Below are 19,231 nucleotides of genomic sequence, written 5' to 3'. Positions count from 1 at the left end.
GCCAGAATTTACGATTTTATTTTAAAACAATAGTAAACAATTTCAATGATTTTTCTTAAATCAAACCACTTCACACTTGGCTTGTCTCAGGCAAAAAGTACAAAATAAAAATAAGGGAAGGGGAGGGAAATGTGGGGACTGACCTACCTTCCCCAGAAATAAGCCCCTGGTCCTGGCATCTGGAATGGCTTTTGGACACTGTCTTTAACAAATGAGAAAAGAAAGCACCAAAATATTGTGCTTCAGCAGCAGATTAGGAACCTCCACAAAGAAAAGAGGGAGAAAAGGATTTGAACACAGATCCCGAGTGGCCTGGTTCATTTCTAGAAACTCCCAAGGGTCTGGAAGCATCTCCTCTCCACCACTCCGTCTCAGAGCGACTTAGAGATCAGGCCCTTTAGGAGGCACCCTCCTCCAAGCTGGGCCGGGAGGGATCTGTGAGCCCAGACCCTGACACAGGCTCAAGGGTGAGCCAGAGCAGATTCCCAGCCTATCAAAGGTGGGTAGAAAGGACATGTTCAGAACACGCAGAGAAAAGGGAGGGGGATGTCAGGCACCCACTGCCCCATTCCTTTCACCCCGGCTCCTGGTGCCTTAGCATTTTGTTCGAGGAGTGGGGATGAAGACTAACTGCTACCGGATGGCAGGACAACAAAGAGCTGTAAACAGCTTGGGTTTACTCACCCACAACGTGCAGGCTCTTTTGTCAGAAAGGGACCATTGTCTTGGGGACAGGGGACCAGAGAAAGCCCTTATGGTATAGGGTCAATACGGGGTAGGACACAATGATAGCAGCTGCCAGATGCATGCTCTCTCTGGGCCCTTGCCCCCAAACAAGGAAACACTGAATGAGGTTCTGGAATGGCAATGGTGGCAGGGAGGGGATGGGGACACCCCCCTCCTCCTGGTCCCCCAGGCCACCGCTCAGGTCCAGGGAGAGGTAGTCTTCCCCCCTGGGCTCAAGGCAAAGGGCCTGGGAAGCTGACCTGGGCCCCTCTGTATGCAGTGCAGCCACCGCAGAACAGGCTCGTCCGGCCCATCTCCAAAATCCTATATGCCTTTGACAAAAACCAAAAAATAAATAGTGTGTATTTCTCATGCCACCTGGATTTCCTGGCCCCAAGACCAGAGGCACAAGCCCTCCTCCTCTACCCCACACACTGGTGCCCATGCCAAGGGCACTTTCTGCCCAACCAGGGGCTGGCAGCAGCACAGCAAGGGTCTCTGGCCCTGTGGCCCCCTGGCAACAGGCCCTCCAGGGTCCTGGTTGAGGGGCTGGTTTGGCCCTTTGGTCCACTTTGTTCACCAAAATTAAAATAAGAAAAAAAAAAGGCTCCACTTGGTAACTTGGATCTGTAGAGGTCTCTGCTTCATTGCTCTGTCCATCATTTCGTCCATCCTGCAAGGCATTGTGCAGGCCAGACCTGAAGGCTGGACCCAGCCACACCCACCAGTCACTGTAGTTTCGTCCCCAGCTTGCGCTGTCTGTTCCTGAAAAATGGGGATGGGGGTCAGATTCAGGGATGCCTAGAGCTCAGTGACACGCTGAGTCCCTCTACCCAGATGTCCCCTCCCCACCTACAGTCCTAATGAAATGGGCAACTGAATCAATCAGAGCTCCTGCCCTGGGAATTGGGACTTGAACCTAGAAGCGGTCACTCTCTCTGGCTGGCCTTCATAGTAGATCTCAGGCCTGGAGCTCAGGAAGTGAAGCTATGTGTTTGAAGCGGTGGGTGGGTGGGTAACAGATCAGGATGAGAAAACAGGCAAAAGGGACCTGCTGGATTCCAACTAATTATAGGGAGCTCCCCTTCACACACAGACCCACACAAGTCGGGTTCTGTTATTAGCAACTAAAACAGAATTACAATAAGGTAGTGAGCTCTCCTTTCAGGAGGTATGCATGCAAAGATAGGAGAACTACTGATGGAGGTTACAGAGGGGGATTTGAGGGTGGTGGTGTGGCTACACCCATGATAGACTCAGAAACTTTGAGGAGAGCAGGGATAATCACCTTATTTTCAGGAGGAACTAGCTGAGGCTCAGAAAAGAGAAAGGGGCTTATCTAGGGCCCCATCGTTAAAATCCAGAAATGTTAACAGTGACCTATGAGGCCCTGCGTGATCTGGCCCCAGCCTTGCCCTACCTCCTTGCTCCCTGGTTCCAGCCATACAGGCTCTGTCTGTTTGGTGGACCGCCCAAGCTTCATCCTGCCTTGGGAGCACTGCACATGCTGTTTTCTCTGCTGAGAACACTCTCCCCGCCAGCCCGTAATTTAACTGGCATCCTCTTCACTGTTTGGGCCTGTCTCCTCCTGGGAAGCCCATCCCTGCCCCTACCCCCATGTCGTGTTCCTGTCACAAGTTCTCAAGGTCCTGGGCTTTGCTCTATGGCACTGACCACACAGGTAGGCACATCATTCCTTGTGTTACCATCTGATCACACCTGTCTGCCCTGCCTGATGTGAGCACCACGAGGGCAGGGACCGTGGCTGTCTCACTCTGCACTTAGCCCCAGCACAAAGCCTGGCACAGAGTGAGTACACAGAGATTTTGGTAAATGAAGGCTGGTGGCAGCCAGCCAGGCAAGGCAGGGCAAAGCAAGACTGGCCACTCTCGGGGCGGGGGGTGGGGGGGTGAGAGCTGAGCTGGGGCCAGCTGGGGCCTTTCCACCACTAATGGGATTGCCCCACCCTAAGCCCCTCAAATCCCCTTTCCTCACGGATCTGGGGCTTTACCCTTAAGCTCGTTAGAATAATTTGGACCATGATGCACTAAACACATTTCCTGGCTGCTGCAATGGTCTCGCCCCACCTCACCCTGCCCCATGGCTCCTCTTACCAGCTCCCTGGAAAACTTCCCAGGGCCTGGGCTTCCTCTTCCACCCTCTGAAGCCTGACCCTGCCTCAGCCCACTTCTGAACCCAGGGCAGGCCACCCCTCCCCTCACTCCCTCAGGCGCCTCACCCAGGATTTGGGTAAGTGGAACAGGAGATCTTTGAGTCAGGACACTCCAAAGCCCAGCTTTGCCCCAATTTGCTGTGCAACCATGGCCATCACCCCAACTCACTGTGCCTTAGTTTACCCATCTATAAAAAGATGTCTGGACTAAACAATCCCAAGAAATGTCTGCATGCAGGCACCTTGGGAATCTCCGCTGCCCTGCTCTCAGTTTCTGGGTCGTAGAGGTTAAACGCATGGGCTGTGGGCCAGACAGCCTAGGTTCCAGACTAAGCTCCCTACTCACTAGCTGCCAGACCTCAGGTAGGTGACTCCCTTCTCCTCTCTGAGCCTCAGTGTTTTTACCTGTAAAATGTGGGCCATAAGAGGATTCAATGAGGCAATGAGAGAAAAGTACTTAGACAAGTGCCTGGCTCTCGAGGAACCCTCCAAAAAGGGGGCAGTGGCTGTCCTGGGCCAGGCCCCCCTGAACTCACCTGGCTTCCGCCCGGGTCACTGTGTACTCAAACCAGAGCACGTTGGGAATTAGGCTTGTGTCTCGGATTAGGAAGAACTCGGAGACAGGCCTGGAAAAAGACACCCAGAAGGTCAAGGCCACTTCAGGGCAAGAGACCATCACCAAGCCAGATGCCCCAATCAGTAGCTGGGACAACTGCTGCCCCTTTGCCCCACTGCCCAGGAAGTCTTTGCCTGGCCTGAGATCCCAAAGCCACTGAGCGACCCAGACATGTCACCTGTGTCACCCCGGGCAAGGGCATCGCCCCACAGTATACACAGCCCAATAGGACTCAGGCTGCTTTCTAAGTCCCTGAGAGCCTAGTAGAGGACAAAGGATGGGACCCTAACTTCTGGGCCTGAGGAATGCCTCTTCCCACAACATCTCTGCAGCAAACCCTCTGGAGGAGGTAGAAGCCAGGCAAGTGGGGCCTGCAGCCTTATGCCCACCAGAACCTGGGCACTGGTGTTCTGCCAGGGAGACTGCAGCTGGATCAGGACACCTGGATCCTCCTACTGATGGTCCCATCTGCAGGAAGGGGCAAGGGCCATGGTATCCAGGAAGGTGGGATGGGCAGCAACAGGGGCAGGAGGCAGTTACCAGGCTGCTATCCTGGGGAACAGCGGAGTGAGGACCTCCTGGGTGAAGACGAACCAGGCGATGGCCATGAGGCTCCCAGCGATGCCCCCATAGAGCACCTGGCTCCAGGTGTGGTACAGCAGGTAGACCCTGGGCCAAGGCCAGAAGGGAAGCTCATGAGAGCCAACCAGAGATAGGCCTGCACAATCCCCCATGCCCAAGTGCCAGCTTCCCAGGGACCTGTGTGCACACATGTGGAGACACACAGGACACAGGATGCCGTGAACAAGAGCCTCAGATCTGCATCTGGAAGGAGGCAGGGGGATGGACCCCAACAGTTGCTCCCCTGTCTCTAGAAGTGAGGGGGGAAGGGTGCTTGGCTGGGATCTGCCTCCCTTCTGTCCAGCCCTTGAACTCTTGAGTTCATCTGCAAGGGGCTCTTCCAAGACTCTGGGAACAAACGGCTGAAACATGGAGGTGTCCCCAGAACTTTGGGCTCAACCAGGAAGAAAGAGCAAAGGCTAGGCTGGAAGAGGCAACTGGAACCCTGTCCCTTTAAAATCAGAGGCTGGGACCCCTGCCCCAGCCCTGCCCTACAGGATTTGGGACTAGGGTCCACATTAGGGAGTCCAACAGAGACCAAGAATCCAGAAAGACCCCAAGTGGACAGGGTGTGTGTCGGGGAGGCTTTCCCTTCCTCTGTACCTGCTGTAGGAGACTAGAAAGGCCGAAGTGAGGAGACTCAGGGAGAGCACGTGCCTCCACAGCAAGTCCAGGAACCTGGCGTTGTTCGTTTGGTGCATTCTGGGAAAACAGGCCCATCAGATGGCCTCAGCCCACAGCCTGGAGTCCAGGCCTCCCAAATAGCCCCTGGCCCCATCCAAACACTCCCTGGGCACCTTCTACCTTGGCTCCAGCTCCTCCCACACTTAGCAGAGCCCAAGTCCCAAGGGGGCGTCCTAAGAGCTAGCAGTGACCCCTGGTGCAGCCCAGCCTGCGACAGCATAGGGCCACCCTGGCCAGATCAGAAACTCACCTTAAATACAGAAAAAGGAAGGAATAGACGGAGAAGAACCACATAAACTGGGAATGGCTGGAGGGCATCCCGTACTTGGTGCCCACTGCTGTGTGGAGGCCTGGGAGAGAAAGGAGAGCAGGGCATCATGGGAGGATTCAGGCCTCCAAGTAATGCCCTGACCTGGGGACCCCCCAAGCCCCTGCGGATCAGGTCCTACCTGCACAGGGCCGTGGCTCCTGGATGACGTGTTTGATCAGCCAGTTGACCCCCTCGTTCAGTCCCAGGCCCCCGAGGAATGAGATCTGCTGGGGAAGATGTGGGATCAGTTGGGTCTCTGTGTACCTGCCAGCGGCCACCCAGTCCCAAGAACCCTGGCCTCTGATTGAACCTCCCAGCCCAACTAGTGAATAAATCTGGAACAAGTCAGGAAGTTCCACACACCTCAGAAAAGGTGGAAGCAGGGAAGGGGAAAGAAAACACCTGGGAGGTTGCAGTTTCCTCTTGCTTGGGGTGGAGTTACTGGGGAGCAGGTAGAGGGTGGCAGCGGGGGGCAGACTCACCGTGTGCAGCTCCCGCTTGAATATGATGAGGGTCACGAAACCAACGATGACAAACACAGGGCTGAGGCTCAGGTAGGCAAGGACGTGGCCTGAGAGATCACCTGGGGAAGACAGGGAGAATAGGATGAGGCTACAGCATAGGCATCCAGAGAAAAGGAGCTGCCCCTATGAGTAAGACCCAGTCCCCAGCAAGTCCCAGAGTTGTCCAAGTAGGGCCTGAGCCAGGAAAAGGATCCCCAGCAGGGCCAGAAGTGCAGCGCCAGGCAGCCAGAGATGCCTCAGTCTACCAACCGGCCATACCAACTCAGTCATAGGCATAATATGACAGCCCCTGTTTACCAAGCTAAAGTTCACACAAGGAGCCCTGATGACGCAGTGGTTAAGCACTCGGCTAATAACCGAAACGTTGGTGGTTCGAAACCACTAGCTGCTCCAAGGGAGAAAAGATCTGGTGATCTACTCCTGTAAAGATTTACAGTCTAGGAAACTCTTTGGGGCAGTTCTACTCTGTCCTATAGGGTTGCTATGAGTCGGAAATGACTTAATGGCACACAACAACAAAGTTCATATGTCATGAGTTTGAAGCAGGTGCCTTTACTATCCCCATTCTACAGATGAAGAAACTGTCATGGATTGAATTATGTCCCCCTAAAAATGTGTGTATCAATTTGGCTGGGCCATGATTCCCAGTATTGGGTGGTTGTCCTCCATTTTGTGATTATAATTTTATGTTAAAGAGAATTAGGGTGGGATTGTAACATCTTACTAAGGTCACATCCCTGATCCATTGTAAAGGGAGTTTCCCTGGGGAGTGGCCTGCATGATCTTTTATCTTACAAGAGATAAAAGGAAAGGGAAGCCAAGTAGAGAGTTGGGGACCTCATACCACAAAGAAAGCAGTGCCAGGAGCAGAGCGCGTCCTTTGGACCTGGGTTCCTTGTGCAGAGAAGCTCCTAGTCTGGGGGAAGAGAAGGCCAACAGAGAACGAAAGGCTTCCTCTGGAGCTGATGCCCTGAATTTGGACTTTTAGCCTACTTTACTATGAGGAAATAAACTTCTCCTTGTTAAAGCCATCCACTGACAGTACTTCTGTTACAGCAGCACTACATGACTAAGACAGAAACTAAGTTGCAGAGGGGTTACATGACTTGCCCAAAGTCACATAGCCAGAATGAAGTGGGACCTGGACTAAAATCCAAGTCTCTGGTCTGGTCCAGGGTTCTTTACTCATCACTCCCACTCAAGCAGGATTTGAACCCAGCTTGGTCTAACTCCAGAAGCCGAGCCTTGTACGAGGGAGGCAGCCTGGAGGGCATGGGGGTGCCTCTGTAATATAGAGACTCCGTGCTGGGGCTGCCCCAGCTGAGCTCTGGGCCTTCAGGGAAGCTTGGTGTTCTCTGAGCACCACACAGACTCAGGTCCACACTGAAGACTCTGACAGGGGCCAAGGTCAGGGGTGAAGGAGGCTACTCTGCCCAATATGGCCACCTGTCACAGTAACAGCTTCTTGCCATCTTTCTACCAGCAAGAAACTGATCTAGTCACCTGTTTGGAGCCCTAGTGGTGCAGTGGTTAAGAACTCGGCTGCTAACCAAAATGTTGGCAGTTCAAATCCCCCAGCCGCTCCTTGGAAACTCTATGGAGCAGTTCTACCCTGTCCCATAGGGTTGCTATGAGTTGGAATTGACTCGACAGCAGTGGGTTTGGTTTTTTTTTTTGAACAGGCCTGGGAGGACCCCTGGTGGCACAGAGGTTAAATTGCTTGGCTGTTAACCAAAAAGTTTGATGGTTTGAACCCACCAGCTGCTACACAGGAGCTACGCAGGAGAAAGACGTGACAATGTGCTCCTGTAAGGATTTACAGCCTTGGAAACCCTATGGGACAGTTCTACTCTGTCCTATAGGATTGCTACAAGTCGGAATTAACTCAACAGGAGCGGGTTTTGGAACAAACCTAGGACGGAGGCAGTGTGGGGACTGCCAGCCCCTTTTGAGAGATGGGGACACTGAAGCCAAGAGATGAGAGCCACTTTCCTGCTTGCCCAACAGCAGGGCTGAGCTGAGTCCAAAGGCTGCCCTCACCATTTTGAGCCTGAGCAGCTATGTGGCCACTCTAGCATCACAGAGCAGGGTTCAGGTTCTCGGCCAGCATTTGCTGGCTGCATGGCCTCAGGCCAGGACTTCACCTCCCTGAGCCTCAGCTATCTCACCTGTAAAATGGGGATATTAGTGCCTACTTCCTATGGTTGTGTGAACATTTGATGAGACAGAGACTGTGAGATTCCCAGCTCAGTGCCTGGTATCCAGGGCACTTCCCTGTTGGGAGGAATCAGTGTAGGAAATGGCCCTTACCACCAGCCTGGTCTCATGCAGGGCTGAGCTCAGATCCCAGACCTGAGGAGATGGGCACACACACTTGGCCTCATCTCCACCTACCCAGGCAGTGCTGTCTTGGAGTTGGCCTGGAAGAACTTGGTATCCACCTGGGTGACATCAACTGGGCCCCCCTGGGTGACGGGGTGACACTGGGCAAGGCCTTCCCTTTTCTGGGCCTGTCTCCCCAGCCATAGAATGGCCTGGCCCCTTCTAGCCCTCAGGTTCTGTGTCTTTCAGCCTCGCCGCCAACCTCCAGGGCACTGGGCTGTTAGGACAGGGGGTGGCTGGCTCCCACAAAACTTTGGCCGTCTCCATGGCCCATCCCACGGTCAGGCCGCCCTAGGGCCTTCCTGCAGATTCTCACCACTCTCTGCTCCAAGTCCCTCTATGGCTGCTACTGCTCTTGGGCTAAGTCCAACCTCAGCCTAGCTTATCAGGGCCAACACAACCCTGACCCTGCTTCTCCCACTCTCTGCTCCAGCTCCAGGGACCTAACACTAGCTCCCTGAATGCACCGTGCTCTGTCCTACTTCTGGATCTTTGCACACACCATTTTCCCCACCTGGGATGCTGTTTGGGTTAATGCAACAAACATACATTAAGTATCCACCACAGTGGGAAAAAAAGGCACAGTCCCGCTGTGGAACTCTCAGTCTGGCAGGGGATCTGTAATCAAAGCATCATTCATGATACACTCATTAGTGCAGATATTGGGCTGATGTCTGTCTCTCCCTCTATACTCCGTAAGAGCAGAGACAGGGTCTTTTTACACCCGACTCCACCTGCCAAGCTCAGCACAGCACGTGGCACTTAACTGTGCTCCAAACCTATGTAAAGTGAATAGATGAATGAAGCAACTACCAGTGTGGTGAGGGTATGAAGGCAAAGTGCAGGGGGCCGTAGAACAGTTTGCAGAGAACTAATATTCACCAGATGCCTCCAGACTCAGCAAGGTCCCTCCTTTGGACATCTACAGTCCCTGCAAAGGGTCCCTCATTGCAGCCCGAGTAACGCTGTTTGCAACTAGCAGGTTCCTTCCTGTCTCACTTGTTAGAGCGTGAGCATTACCAGAAGCTACTCTGAGGCCAGAGAGGGGAGGCCACAGAGCTTCTGAGGCCTTAGCCAAGGCCCCCTCCCACTCCAGGCCTCAGTTTCCCTCCTATAAAGCAGGGGTTTTTTATAGCCCAGGAGGGAAGGGACATATTAGGCCTATGCCAGCCTGGGGCCTGGCACTCAGGAGCTCAGTGGATACTGGTTGAATGAACGGATAAATGGCGGGCAGGCAGGCAAGAAGGGATCAGTTCCTGTCAGTGTCACCTCACCTCCAGTACAACCCAGAACACCCAGGGTCAAAAGTCCCTGGCATCCAGCCCTGAGGTCCTCAGCAGGGCCAGGTTCTTACATCCCTGTCCATGACAGCAGCAGGAGCAAACCCTTCCTGGGACAACCAGGACTCACCCTGCACCCCAACATCCTAACCAGGGATGGAAGGGTAGGGTTTGGAGGGCCCTGGTAAGGTGGAATAACATTAACTGTAATTATTTACTGAACGCTTACTGTGCACTAGGTACTGAGCTCAGCACTTCTCATGGCCTCGAGTAATCTGATTCTCACATCATCTAAGAGGGTGGCACTAGGATTAGTTCCATTTTAGAGATGATGTAACTGAGGCACAGAGCAGTGGAGTCACTTGGACAAGGCCTTAGCCTCTGCACCACTTGTACTAGACTGCTTCCCTTACGGTCGCTAATGGACCTCCCAACTGGAAAACCTCAGCTTCTAGGGATACCTCTCATTGGAAGCCCTCAGAAGTCAAGATCCCCGAGTCTGCCTGCCCCCTCTACAGTGGAGACTGCCCTACTCAGGGCGTGGCACCCTGAAGCTACTCAAACAATAGCTGCCTGACCTCGGCTTGCACACTCCCAGCAATGGGGAGCTCTTTCTCTTACAGGCAGACCCAAAGCACTATTTGAAGGAAACAGTCACTCCCTGCACGCTGAGGAGGGAGTCTGGCCTCCCTGGCTCCGGGAAGGGCGGGGAAAAAAGGGGCAAGGTCCAAGTGAGCAATCCTTTCCCGCCTCACGATAGACCCCCGCCCTACTACAGCCCATCCGCCCCCCGAGACCTGGGGGCGCGACCCAAACGCGCAGCCGCAGAGTGCGCGAGCGAGCGGCTCACAATTTCTCCCAGCTCATCGCCGCACCACTGCGCCTGCGCGGCGCGCGCGCCGGCCGAGCCCCTCCATGGCTCACTATTTGACAGTTCCCATCCAGGTCCCCCGGCGCCCCCTTCTCAGGCTCGCGCGGACTGGAGTGCCCGTGGCTGAGTGGACAGCCCCGGGAAGGCGTCCTCAGATCCGAGGCCGCCTTTTACCTGCAGGATATTCGACGTGGGTGAGGGTCACCGGCCGCCATGAAGCGGGGAGCGAGCAGTGTCCGTCCGCTGCCATCTTACCCGGAGACCGGGCTTCGCCAAGCAGCCAATGGGGAGCCAGGGGGGCGGTGGTCCTGACCTATCAAGCCAAGGAGGCGCGGCGCAGCCAATCAGAGGCCAGTACAGGTAGCAGCGCGACCATTCAGTGTGCAGGCTGTGGGGCTGGCCCGAGCGGCGAATCAGAGAGCGAGGCCCTTAGGAACCAGCGAGCCGACCAAGCCGGTGCCCAATCCAGGGCGAGCGCAGGTAAGTGCTTGGCCAATCAGAAAGGGGGAGGATTCCAGTACCGAACAGAGAGCAGAACAGCCAATCAGAAGGTGAGGCCGGCTCGAAATGTGAGCAGGGCGGACCAATCAGGTGCTAGCTTGAGGGGCGTGTTGGGCTTTGGTGGGAGCTTTAGTTTGGATGGAACCTGCGGCTCGGAGTGAGTGAAGGCTTCTCCGGTACCCGGAGCTCGCCGGGGTTGGCGGAACCTGGGGGACCGTCAGAGCGCATGCTCGAAGGGTAAGGGCAACCTCGGCACCGTGGGGTTGGAGCCGACACACTCTTCATATGAGTAAACTATGCCGAAGACCCAGAGGGTACTTATTTTTCTCTGCTGTTTTCTGACCGGTAGAAAGGCACACAAAGCAGACAACCGTCTTATTAACAGTGTCTGGGGTGGTACGCGTAAAAATGATTGAATTGGTAAGTGTTTATGTATATATTTCACCACAATTAAAAAAAAAAAGAGTTTGTGGGATGAGGGCAGGAACTCCCAGGGCTAGGAGCACGGTAGGCCTCCTAAACACCTTCTATAAAGGTGTTTATAGAATGGAAGCTTAGTTGATGCTAAGAATGAAAGCTTAATTGAAGTTAAGAAGGACTCCTTTCATTCATTCAACAAAGATTTATTGATTCAGTCACATTTCTGCTACTTAATGAGGCATCTTGGGAGCATTTTAAACAAGAAGTCGCTTTTCCACATATATCTCAAAACCAAAAAAACCAAATTCGTTGCCATCGACTGGATTCCGATTTATAGCTACCCTATAGGACAGAGTAGAACTGCCCCATAGAGTTTCCAAGGAGCGGTTGGTGGATTCAAACTGCTGACCTTTTGGTTAGCAGCCAAGCTCTTAACTGCTGTGCCACCGGGGCTCCACATACAGCTGTTTCCCTAAAACATTCCTTTCGGGCCCTGCATAAAGAACTGCACCTTCCCACCCACCTCACCCTCTCCTACCACCACTCTCTCCCTAGCCAGATTGAATGGCTGGCAGTCCAGGTAAGGTGCTGGCTTCCTCTTGTCTCCTGGACTTTGCACATGCTGGTCCACTGCCTGGAATGTACCACCCCTCCAGTCCTAGTTTGCCTGACTGTAAAAACAGCATGGGGGTGTCATGGTTTGAACTATGTCCCCCAAAAAATGTGTGTATAAATTTGGCTAGGCCCTGATTCCTGGTACTGTGTGATTTTCCTGTATGTTGTAAACCTGCCTCTATGATGTTAATGAGGGAGGATGGGTGGCAGTTGTGTTAGTAAGGCAGGACCTGATCTACAAGACTGGATTGTGTCCTGAGGCAATCTCTTGAGATATAAAAGACAGAAGTGAGCAGAGAGACAGGGGGACCTCATACTGTCAAGAAAGCAGTTCCAGGAGCAGAGCGCGTCCTTTGGACCCGGGTCCCTGCGTCGAGAAGCTCCTAGTCTGGGGGAACACTGATGAGAAGGCTGAGAGAGAGAAAGCCTTCCGCTGGAGCTGACCCCTTGAATTTGGACTTTTAGCCTACTTTGACTGTGAAGAAATAAACTTCTCTTTATTAAAACCATCCACTTGTGGTATTTCTATTATGGCAGCACTAGATGACTAAGACAGGGACAATGTCTGACCTCCTCTAACTTCGTAAGGGGGAAGGATAATCAAGATGAACAGCCCAAGGCTGATTCCTATGAGGCGGGATCGGACATGCTTCCTCTCTCTGCCATCCATTGCCCAATTAGGGTCCGTGCCCTGGAGCAGTCGACTCCAAGTCAGAAAGAGTGAGAAAGTTTATTTAGGAGGTGTCACCACCGGGGATCCGACAGCAACGCAGGCTGTCTCTATGGAGTACCAGAAAGCATTTTTACATTAGAGCTTATATATGAATTTTACAAAGGTTAAAAGTGTCTTTGTAGCCCACAGATCGCCGGCCGGATGAGTTATTCATTACAAGGTAATTACAGGAGACTCTTCATCATACTAAAGAGATACATGCCCGACATCTCCTTATCAGGCTAAAGATACACGTGTCAGACGTGTCAGACGTCTGGGCTCTAATCTTCCTGTGGGGGGTCATAAGCCACAGGTGGCCAGACAGAGGAAAACAAAGTCATTAACAAAGGTATGCAGGAACCAGAAGGCGAAGAAAAAAGAAAACATAGGTTCATCATGGCGTCAGTTATGTCAAGCTCTCAGTTGCCCATTTTGTGAAAAGGAGAAACATGCTGGGGAGTATTAGGGTCATGCATCTTTACCAATTCTGACACCAACTGTCCCTCCCATGGCACTCCTCTACTTCTCTGCTGGGTTCAATAATTCACTGCAGTGGTCACCCAGAACTCACAGACAATACTCATGATTATGGGGCTGATTTGGGAAATAACAGGTTACAATTCGGGATTGGGAATGCTCAGGATACAGTTCTTCCAACAGGACAGCCTCTTCTCAGCCGCCTCTCTGGCCTTTGGCCTCTACCCTGCTTGGGCAAGTATTACAAAACTTTTAGCTCCGCTGATAAGTGCCCAGAAGCACTCCACCAGCAAGCCTCCTGCCCAAACGCACTCAGCTTTCTCATTCCGTGGGTGGGAAGCCCACCACGCCATCTCCTGCCAGTCTCTCTTGCCCATCTCTCCTGCTGTCATTTCTTTGCCAGTGCTTCTTGCCATCTTCCATGTCTTGGTCTCTGGGTTCCAAGAGCTTCTTAGCACAGGGATCCCAGGTCCAAAAGATGTGCTGGCTCTTCTTCCTTGGTGGTGGTGGGCTCCCCTCTCTGCTCTGGAATTGGCTGTCTTTTTAAGGCAAAACTGACCGGTCCCCTTGGTAGCCTACAATTGCCTTATTTGCACGCTCCCACCCAATCACTTGGGTGGCAGTTACAAGACCATGGCTAGAAAGACCACACAGAAGTGATCCATCACACCATACTGACCAAATCCAGCTCAAATGTCTATTCTCACTTAGAGGTTTCCTCAGCTAGGTGAAGAACCTCCACTGGGCTCCAACAGTTGCATCCCTTTCCTACCTCAGCTCTGACCACCAAACACCAAAACCCACTGCCATCAAGTAGATTCCAAGTCATAGAGACCCTGTAGGACAGAGTAGAATTGCCCCATAGGGCTTCCAAGGCTGTAATCTTTACGGAAGCAGACTGCACATCTTTCTCCTGCGGAGCGGCCAGTGGGTTTGAACTGCCAACCTTTCAGTTAGCAGCTGAGCACTTTGACCTCTGTGCCACCAGGGCTCGCTTGACCACACTGGACTGTAGCTGGTTCCTTGTCTGTCTTTCCCACTAAACAATGATTCTCTGACTTCATAGAGCACCAGGATCAGCTTGTAGAAAATGTAGATTCCTGGACTGTACCGGGGCCAGAGGTCTTTTGCAGCAGATTTACCCAATGCAGTACATCGTTTGATTGACATATTGCATTGGGTAAATCTGCTGCAAAAGTCTTCTTCAAAGTGTTTAAAATCAAAGATGTCACTTTGGGGACTAAGGTGCTTTTGACCCAAGCCATTGTATTTTCAGTCGCCTCATATGCATGTGAAAGCAGGACAGTGACTAAGGAAGACCAAAGAATTGATGCATTTAAATTATGGTGTTGGCAAAGAATACTGAATATATCATGGACTTTCCGAAGAATGAACAGATCTGTCTTGGAAGACGTACAGCCCAAACGCTCCTTAGAAGCGAGGATGGTGAGACTTCATCTCACTTACTTTGAACATGTTATCAGGAGGGACCAGTCCCTGGAGAAGGACGTCATGCTTGGTAAAGTAGAGGGTCAGTGAAAAAGAGGAAGACACTCAACAAGATGAATTGATACAATGGCTGTAACAATGAACTCAAACAGCAAAAATTGTGAGGATGACACAGGACCAGGGAGCATTTTGGTCTGTTGTACATAGGGTCGCTATGAGTCAGAACCAACTCGCCGGCAACCTAACAACAACACTGGGGCCAGGGCTGATTCATCAGGTCTGGGTCAGAGCCTTGAAGTCTGCATTTTTATGTGCTCTGAGGGTTCCAATATAGGTGGTTTTATCCAGTTACACCTGAAGAGGCACTGGGCTCCATGAGGACAGGGCCTGTTACATTCTTGAGCCTAGGCCAGGCCTAGAACAAGTGCCTGGTAAATGACAGAAGTGCTTATAAAGTGAAGAATAAACTAGGGAATCCCACTGACCAGAGTGTCTCACTCTGTGAGCCTGCTAGGCAGCTGGAGCCAGGATTGTAGTGTGGACTGGGTTGGGGGGATGATGAGGATTTAGACCTACCATTGAACCAGGTAGGGGCCCCCAACCCCAGCTCAGCTGTGCTCAGCTCCCCACCTGGCCTAGCCTGGGCTTGCCTGGGTCATCTGGCCCCACTTCCCTGTCACCTGCCCTCAGCTACCTCAGGCACTGCCATTATTAGCCTCTGAGAAGCAGGGTGTGAGGAGCAGGCTGTGAACTTTCCAGAATAGTCCCCTGGGATAGGGCAGCCATCTTAGGTCTGGGCTGCATCTCCCCCGCCTGGTTAGCGGCCACTTTACTGATGAGCAAATAAACCTAGAATGGCAAAGTCCCTGAAACTCAGGCCTATCCAACTCCAAAGTCCTCTTGCCTCAGAGCATTCCCGAGGAAGTGACAGGGATGAGGAGCTGTAAAATGAGGGGGACTCTTCAGGCCTAGGGGATAGAGTTTTCCAGGTAGAGGGGACAGCATAGGCAAGTGCCCTGCAGCAGATGTATAGCTAGAAATAGGCAAGAGAGAGAGAGAACAGGATGAGGTGGTGGGTGAGGGGGCAAGGTTGGCAGGGGCCTGGTCATGCAAAACTTTGTGAGCCACTGTTGGTGGTGAGGACAGAGGGGAGCGCTGAAGGATGGGTTATTTGCTTTTTTTTTTTTTTTGAAATTAAAATATAACATTCATACAGAAAATTCTAGAAATCACACATGTACAGATTGATGAATTTTCACAAACACAACACACCTGTGTAAGCAGCCCCTAGCTCAAGAAGCAGATCATCACATCCCAGGAGCCCCCTCATACCCCCTGTCCTGTCATCACCCCAGGGTGACCACCATCCTGACTTCTAGTACCATAGATTTGAGTTTGTCTGTTTCTGTACTCTCTAAGTTTTAAAAAATAAAAGATGTCACTTTGATGACTAAGGTGCACCTAACTCAAGCCATGGTCTTCTCAGTTGCCTCATATGCATGCGAAACCTGGACAATGAAAACGGAAAACAGAAGAATTGGTGCATTCGAATTGTGGTGTTGGTAATGAATAGTGAATATACCATGGACTGCCAGAAAAACGAGCAAATCAATCTTAGAAGAAATACAACCAGAATGCTTCTTAGAAGCGAGGATGGCAAGACTTCGGCTCACTTACTTTGGACACATCATTAGGAAAGACCAGGTGCTAGGAAAGGGCATCATGTTTGGCAAAGTAGAGGGTCAGTGAACATGAGGGAAACCCTCAGTGAGATGGACTGGCCCAACAGCCACAACAATGGACTCAAACGTATTAACGACCATGAAGATGGCACAGGGTCAGGCAATGTTTTGTTTTGTTATACATAAGGTCGCTTTGAGTCAGAGCCAACTCAATGGCAACTAACAACGTAAATGGAATCCTACAATAAGCACTTTTTTGCATGGGCTTCTTTCACTCGGCATTGCATTTGCGAGATTTACCCATGCAGTGGCCTCTGGCTGTAGTTTGTTCACTGTCACTGGTATGTGGTAATCCATGGTGTGAACATACCACAGTTTATTTTTCATTCTGCTGCTGATGGATATTTGTTTCCAGGCTTGAGGTGTTATGAATAGTGCTGCTGTGAACATTCGCGTACATGTCTTTGATGCACATATGGATGCATTTCTGATATGTGCCCAGGAGGGTCTCATGAGGAGATAGAAGAGATGAGGTGGTCAGGCCTCCTGTGTGGATGAGGGGCTGGGCAGTGCAGGCGTGAGTGCTTCTAGGAGGCTCATGGGAGGTGACCTGCCTCCTCCCGAGTGCAGGGTTAGACCAGTGACATTCCTGATATCACTCTGAACATCCTGGGAGGTGCTCCACCTTAGTCCGTCGCATTATCTTCACAACAATCCTGCAAGGCAACCTTTCATGCCATGATTTTATAGCTGAGAACAGTAAGGCTCGAGAGTGTAAGGCCATTTGCATGGTCATCTGGCTAGTATGTGGTGGCATCAGGATTTAAATCTAGGTCTGCCTGATGGGCAGGCCCAAGTTCTGAACCACCCTGCATCCCATGAACCAAGCTGCTGGCTGCCTCTGCCCACTGCCCAAGATTGGGTCTGGCCTCTCACCTCTGGCCTCTCTGGCAGGGAGTTCACAGCCAGGTGGCCCCCAGATTAGAGGCACAAAGTCTAACTCCATGCACCACACCACACCACAACACACCACACTGTTTTGTGCTTAAAGTCCTGGCAAGCTGTTAGGAAACTGTTTTCACCTCTCTGGGGCTGTTTCCCAGAACTATGGCACCTGCTGTCCTCTAAGCTAGAAGTTCATTCATTCATTTCAGGAAATATTTGAGCTCCTAGAAGTTTCAGGCCATGTGTGGGCACCAGGGATGAAGAGAGAGTATGACCAGCAGGAGCACCACCCTTACATGAGGTAGAACTCCTGGAACCCAAAAGACAAAGTGTCTTGAACTAGAAGTGAAATTTTTGGCTGTCAAAACCTCTGAGAGGAGCCATTGTCCATCTACTAGAAAAGAAGCTTCTGGAAGGCTGGCCTGGGTTTCCACATGCCATGGACTGAGTCCCTGAGAAAGAAATGGTCAGGCCCATCCCTGGGCTACAAGCTCACTGAGGGCAGGAATGTGTGAGCTGGTAAACTGGATGTGGGGGTGGGGTAAGCCCTGGTTTGTAGCATTTGCTGATTTCCATGGTGTAAATACTCTCTTCTCACTGCAGCTGATTCAAGCTACCACCATGACATTACTGACCAGGTAGCTGGAAGAGATGCACAAAGGCAGCTCTCGAGAGCCAGTGTGGTGGCAGCCCTGGTGCAGTTCTCCCACGGCTTGTGCGATGCCTAGAGCAGTGCTTGGCACGCAGTAGGTGCACAATAAATATTTGGTGAATGAATGAATGATCGTTCTTCAAGTGTAGGTTCTGGAAGACATCTATATTGTAGATCTATATTGTAATTCAGACAACTGTTTGCTGTGTACTTGGTGTGAGCCACATCATGTGCCAAAGACTCAGCACTGCACTACCCTCCTGACAACTGCATGAGAATAGGTCTCCTGAGCATGAACAGAAGCTCCACAACCGCCTGTGACCCTACGTGAATACAAACATCTCCAAGACGAGCAGCGCGGGACAGCGGACAGAACGTTGGGCTAGGGTTCAGGATACCTGGTGTCCATCCTGAGCTGCCATGGACTCACTGTGTGCAGTGGGGTAGTCACCCTGCCCTACTCAGTTTCCCCTTTCATCAGAAAGGGAACTGGTATCAGTTATCTACTGCTGAGTAACAAACCACCCCAAAACAGAGTGGCTTAAACCACTACTATTTATTGCTCAAGATCTAGTTGTGGCTGGGCTCCGCTGGGCAGTTCTCCTGGGCTGGGTCACTCATGCAGCTGTGGTCATGCGGTTACTCGGCTGAGCCTGTGTGGGCCAAGAGCGCCTCCCTCAGGTCTGGCAGTCTGCTGGGGCTGTTGGCCAGCATGCCTCTGTTCTCCCGCAAGAGCCCAGTGCTCATGAAGCCTCTGCGTGCATCACATCTGCTCTTGTCCCACTGACCAAAGCAGGTCACATGGCCATGCCCAGCATTCGTATGGAGAGGACCGTACAAGGACTGGGATCCCGAAGGGCAATGATTCATTGGGGGCCAGTATTTTAAAAGTCTACCACGGAGAAGGACCAGGGTTCCCCTTGGGGCTTCCCAGCTCTGGTCTCTGGGATCCAGAGGTGCCTGGAACATCTTGTCTTGCTAGAAAAGAAGTGCTCAAAGACTGATTGTGGGGAGAGGTATCAAAAGGACCCAGGAGACAGCTTGAAGGGGCTGGCCAAGTATGTGACAATTTACGCATCAAAAGAATGATTATAACCGAATGTAAAATTGCTAAACAAAAACCCGTGAGAAGGGGAGATGGTTGTACATGATGAACCTAATTAAGGTTACTGAGTTGTAGATGTAAAAAATGTTGAAATGGCAGATGTTTTGTTTTATATATATACTTACCACAATTAAAAACAAAAAGGGGGAGGACAAAAAAAATGAAAACAAAACACGAAAGAAAAAAACAGATAAATGAAAAGGGGAATACTACTTGCAGAATACTATTTATTCAGCAACAAAGAAAACAAAATACTGATGCATCCATGTTTTGAGGTTCAACATAGATGAACTTTAAAAACATTCTCAGTGAAAAAAGCCAAGCACAAAAGACCACATACTTATGAGTCTATCTGTAGGAAATGTCCAGAAACTGGAAATCTATAGAGATGGAAAGCAGATTAGTGGGGGGCTCAGGGCTGGGGGTGTTTCATGCAAACGAGGACAAAGGGTCTTTCAGGGATAATGAAGATGTTCTAAAACTAGA

At 51.6% G+C, this 19,231-nt stretch overlaps 1 protein-coding gene across 1 annotated transcript; it reads right to left on the bottom strand.

Moving 5' to 3' along the window:
- Positions 1-10,686, bottom strand: DOLPP1 (dolichyldiphosphatase 1). Its single transcript, XM_004375745.2, has 8 exons — positions 10,362-10,686; positions 5,613-5,713; positions 5,270-5,354; positions 5,071-5,170; positions 4,740-4,838; positions 4,056-4,184; positions 3,436-3,525; positions 1-1,491 (listed from the first exon to the last, which is right to left on the bottom strand). The coding sequence occupies exons 1-8, from the start codon at positions 10,435-10,437 to the stop codon at positions 1,455-1,457; spliced, it is 717 nt and encodes a 238-aa protein (XP_004375802.1). The 5' UTR covers positions 10,438-10,686; the 3' UTR covers positions 1-1,454.
- Between the last annotated feature and the right edge of the window lie 8,545 nt (positions 10,687-19,231).

The sequence above is a fragment of the Trichechus manatus genome, unplaced genomic scaffold (genome assembly GCF_000243295.1).
Source record: "Trichechus manatus latirostris isolate Lorelei unplaced genomic scaffold, TriManLat1.0 scaffold00038, whole genome shotgun sequence".
Taxonomy (NCBI): domain Eukaryota; kingdom Metazoa; phylum Chordata; class Mammalia; order Sirenia; family Trichechidae; genus Trichechus; species Trichechus manatus.
The sequence above is the reverse complement of the archived record's forward strand: the minus strand, read 5'-3'. Positions and strand labels throughout refer to the sequence as shown.

What these genes read in the sequence shown, in the direction of transcription:
- DOLPP1 (XM_004375745.2), bottom strand. Translation starts at nt 10,437, where the DNA reads ATGGCAGCGGACGGACACTGCTCGCTCCCCGCTTCATGGCGGCCGGTG. An exon ending in CCACGTCGAATATCCTGCAG is followed by an intron (nt 5,714 to 10,361) that starts GTAAAAGGCGGC and finishes TGTCTTCCCCAG; the next exon opens with GTGATCTCTCAGGCCACGTC. An exon ending in GTGACCCGGGCGGAAGCCAG is followed by an intron (nt 1,492 to 3,435) that starts GTGAGTTCAGGG and finishes CCCATTTTTCAG; the next exon opens with GAACAGACAGCGCAAGCTGG.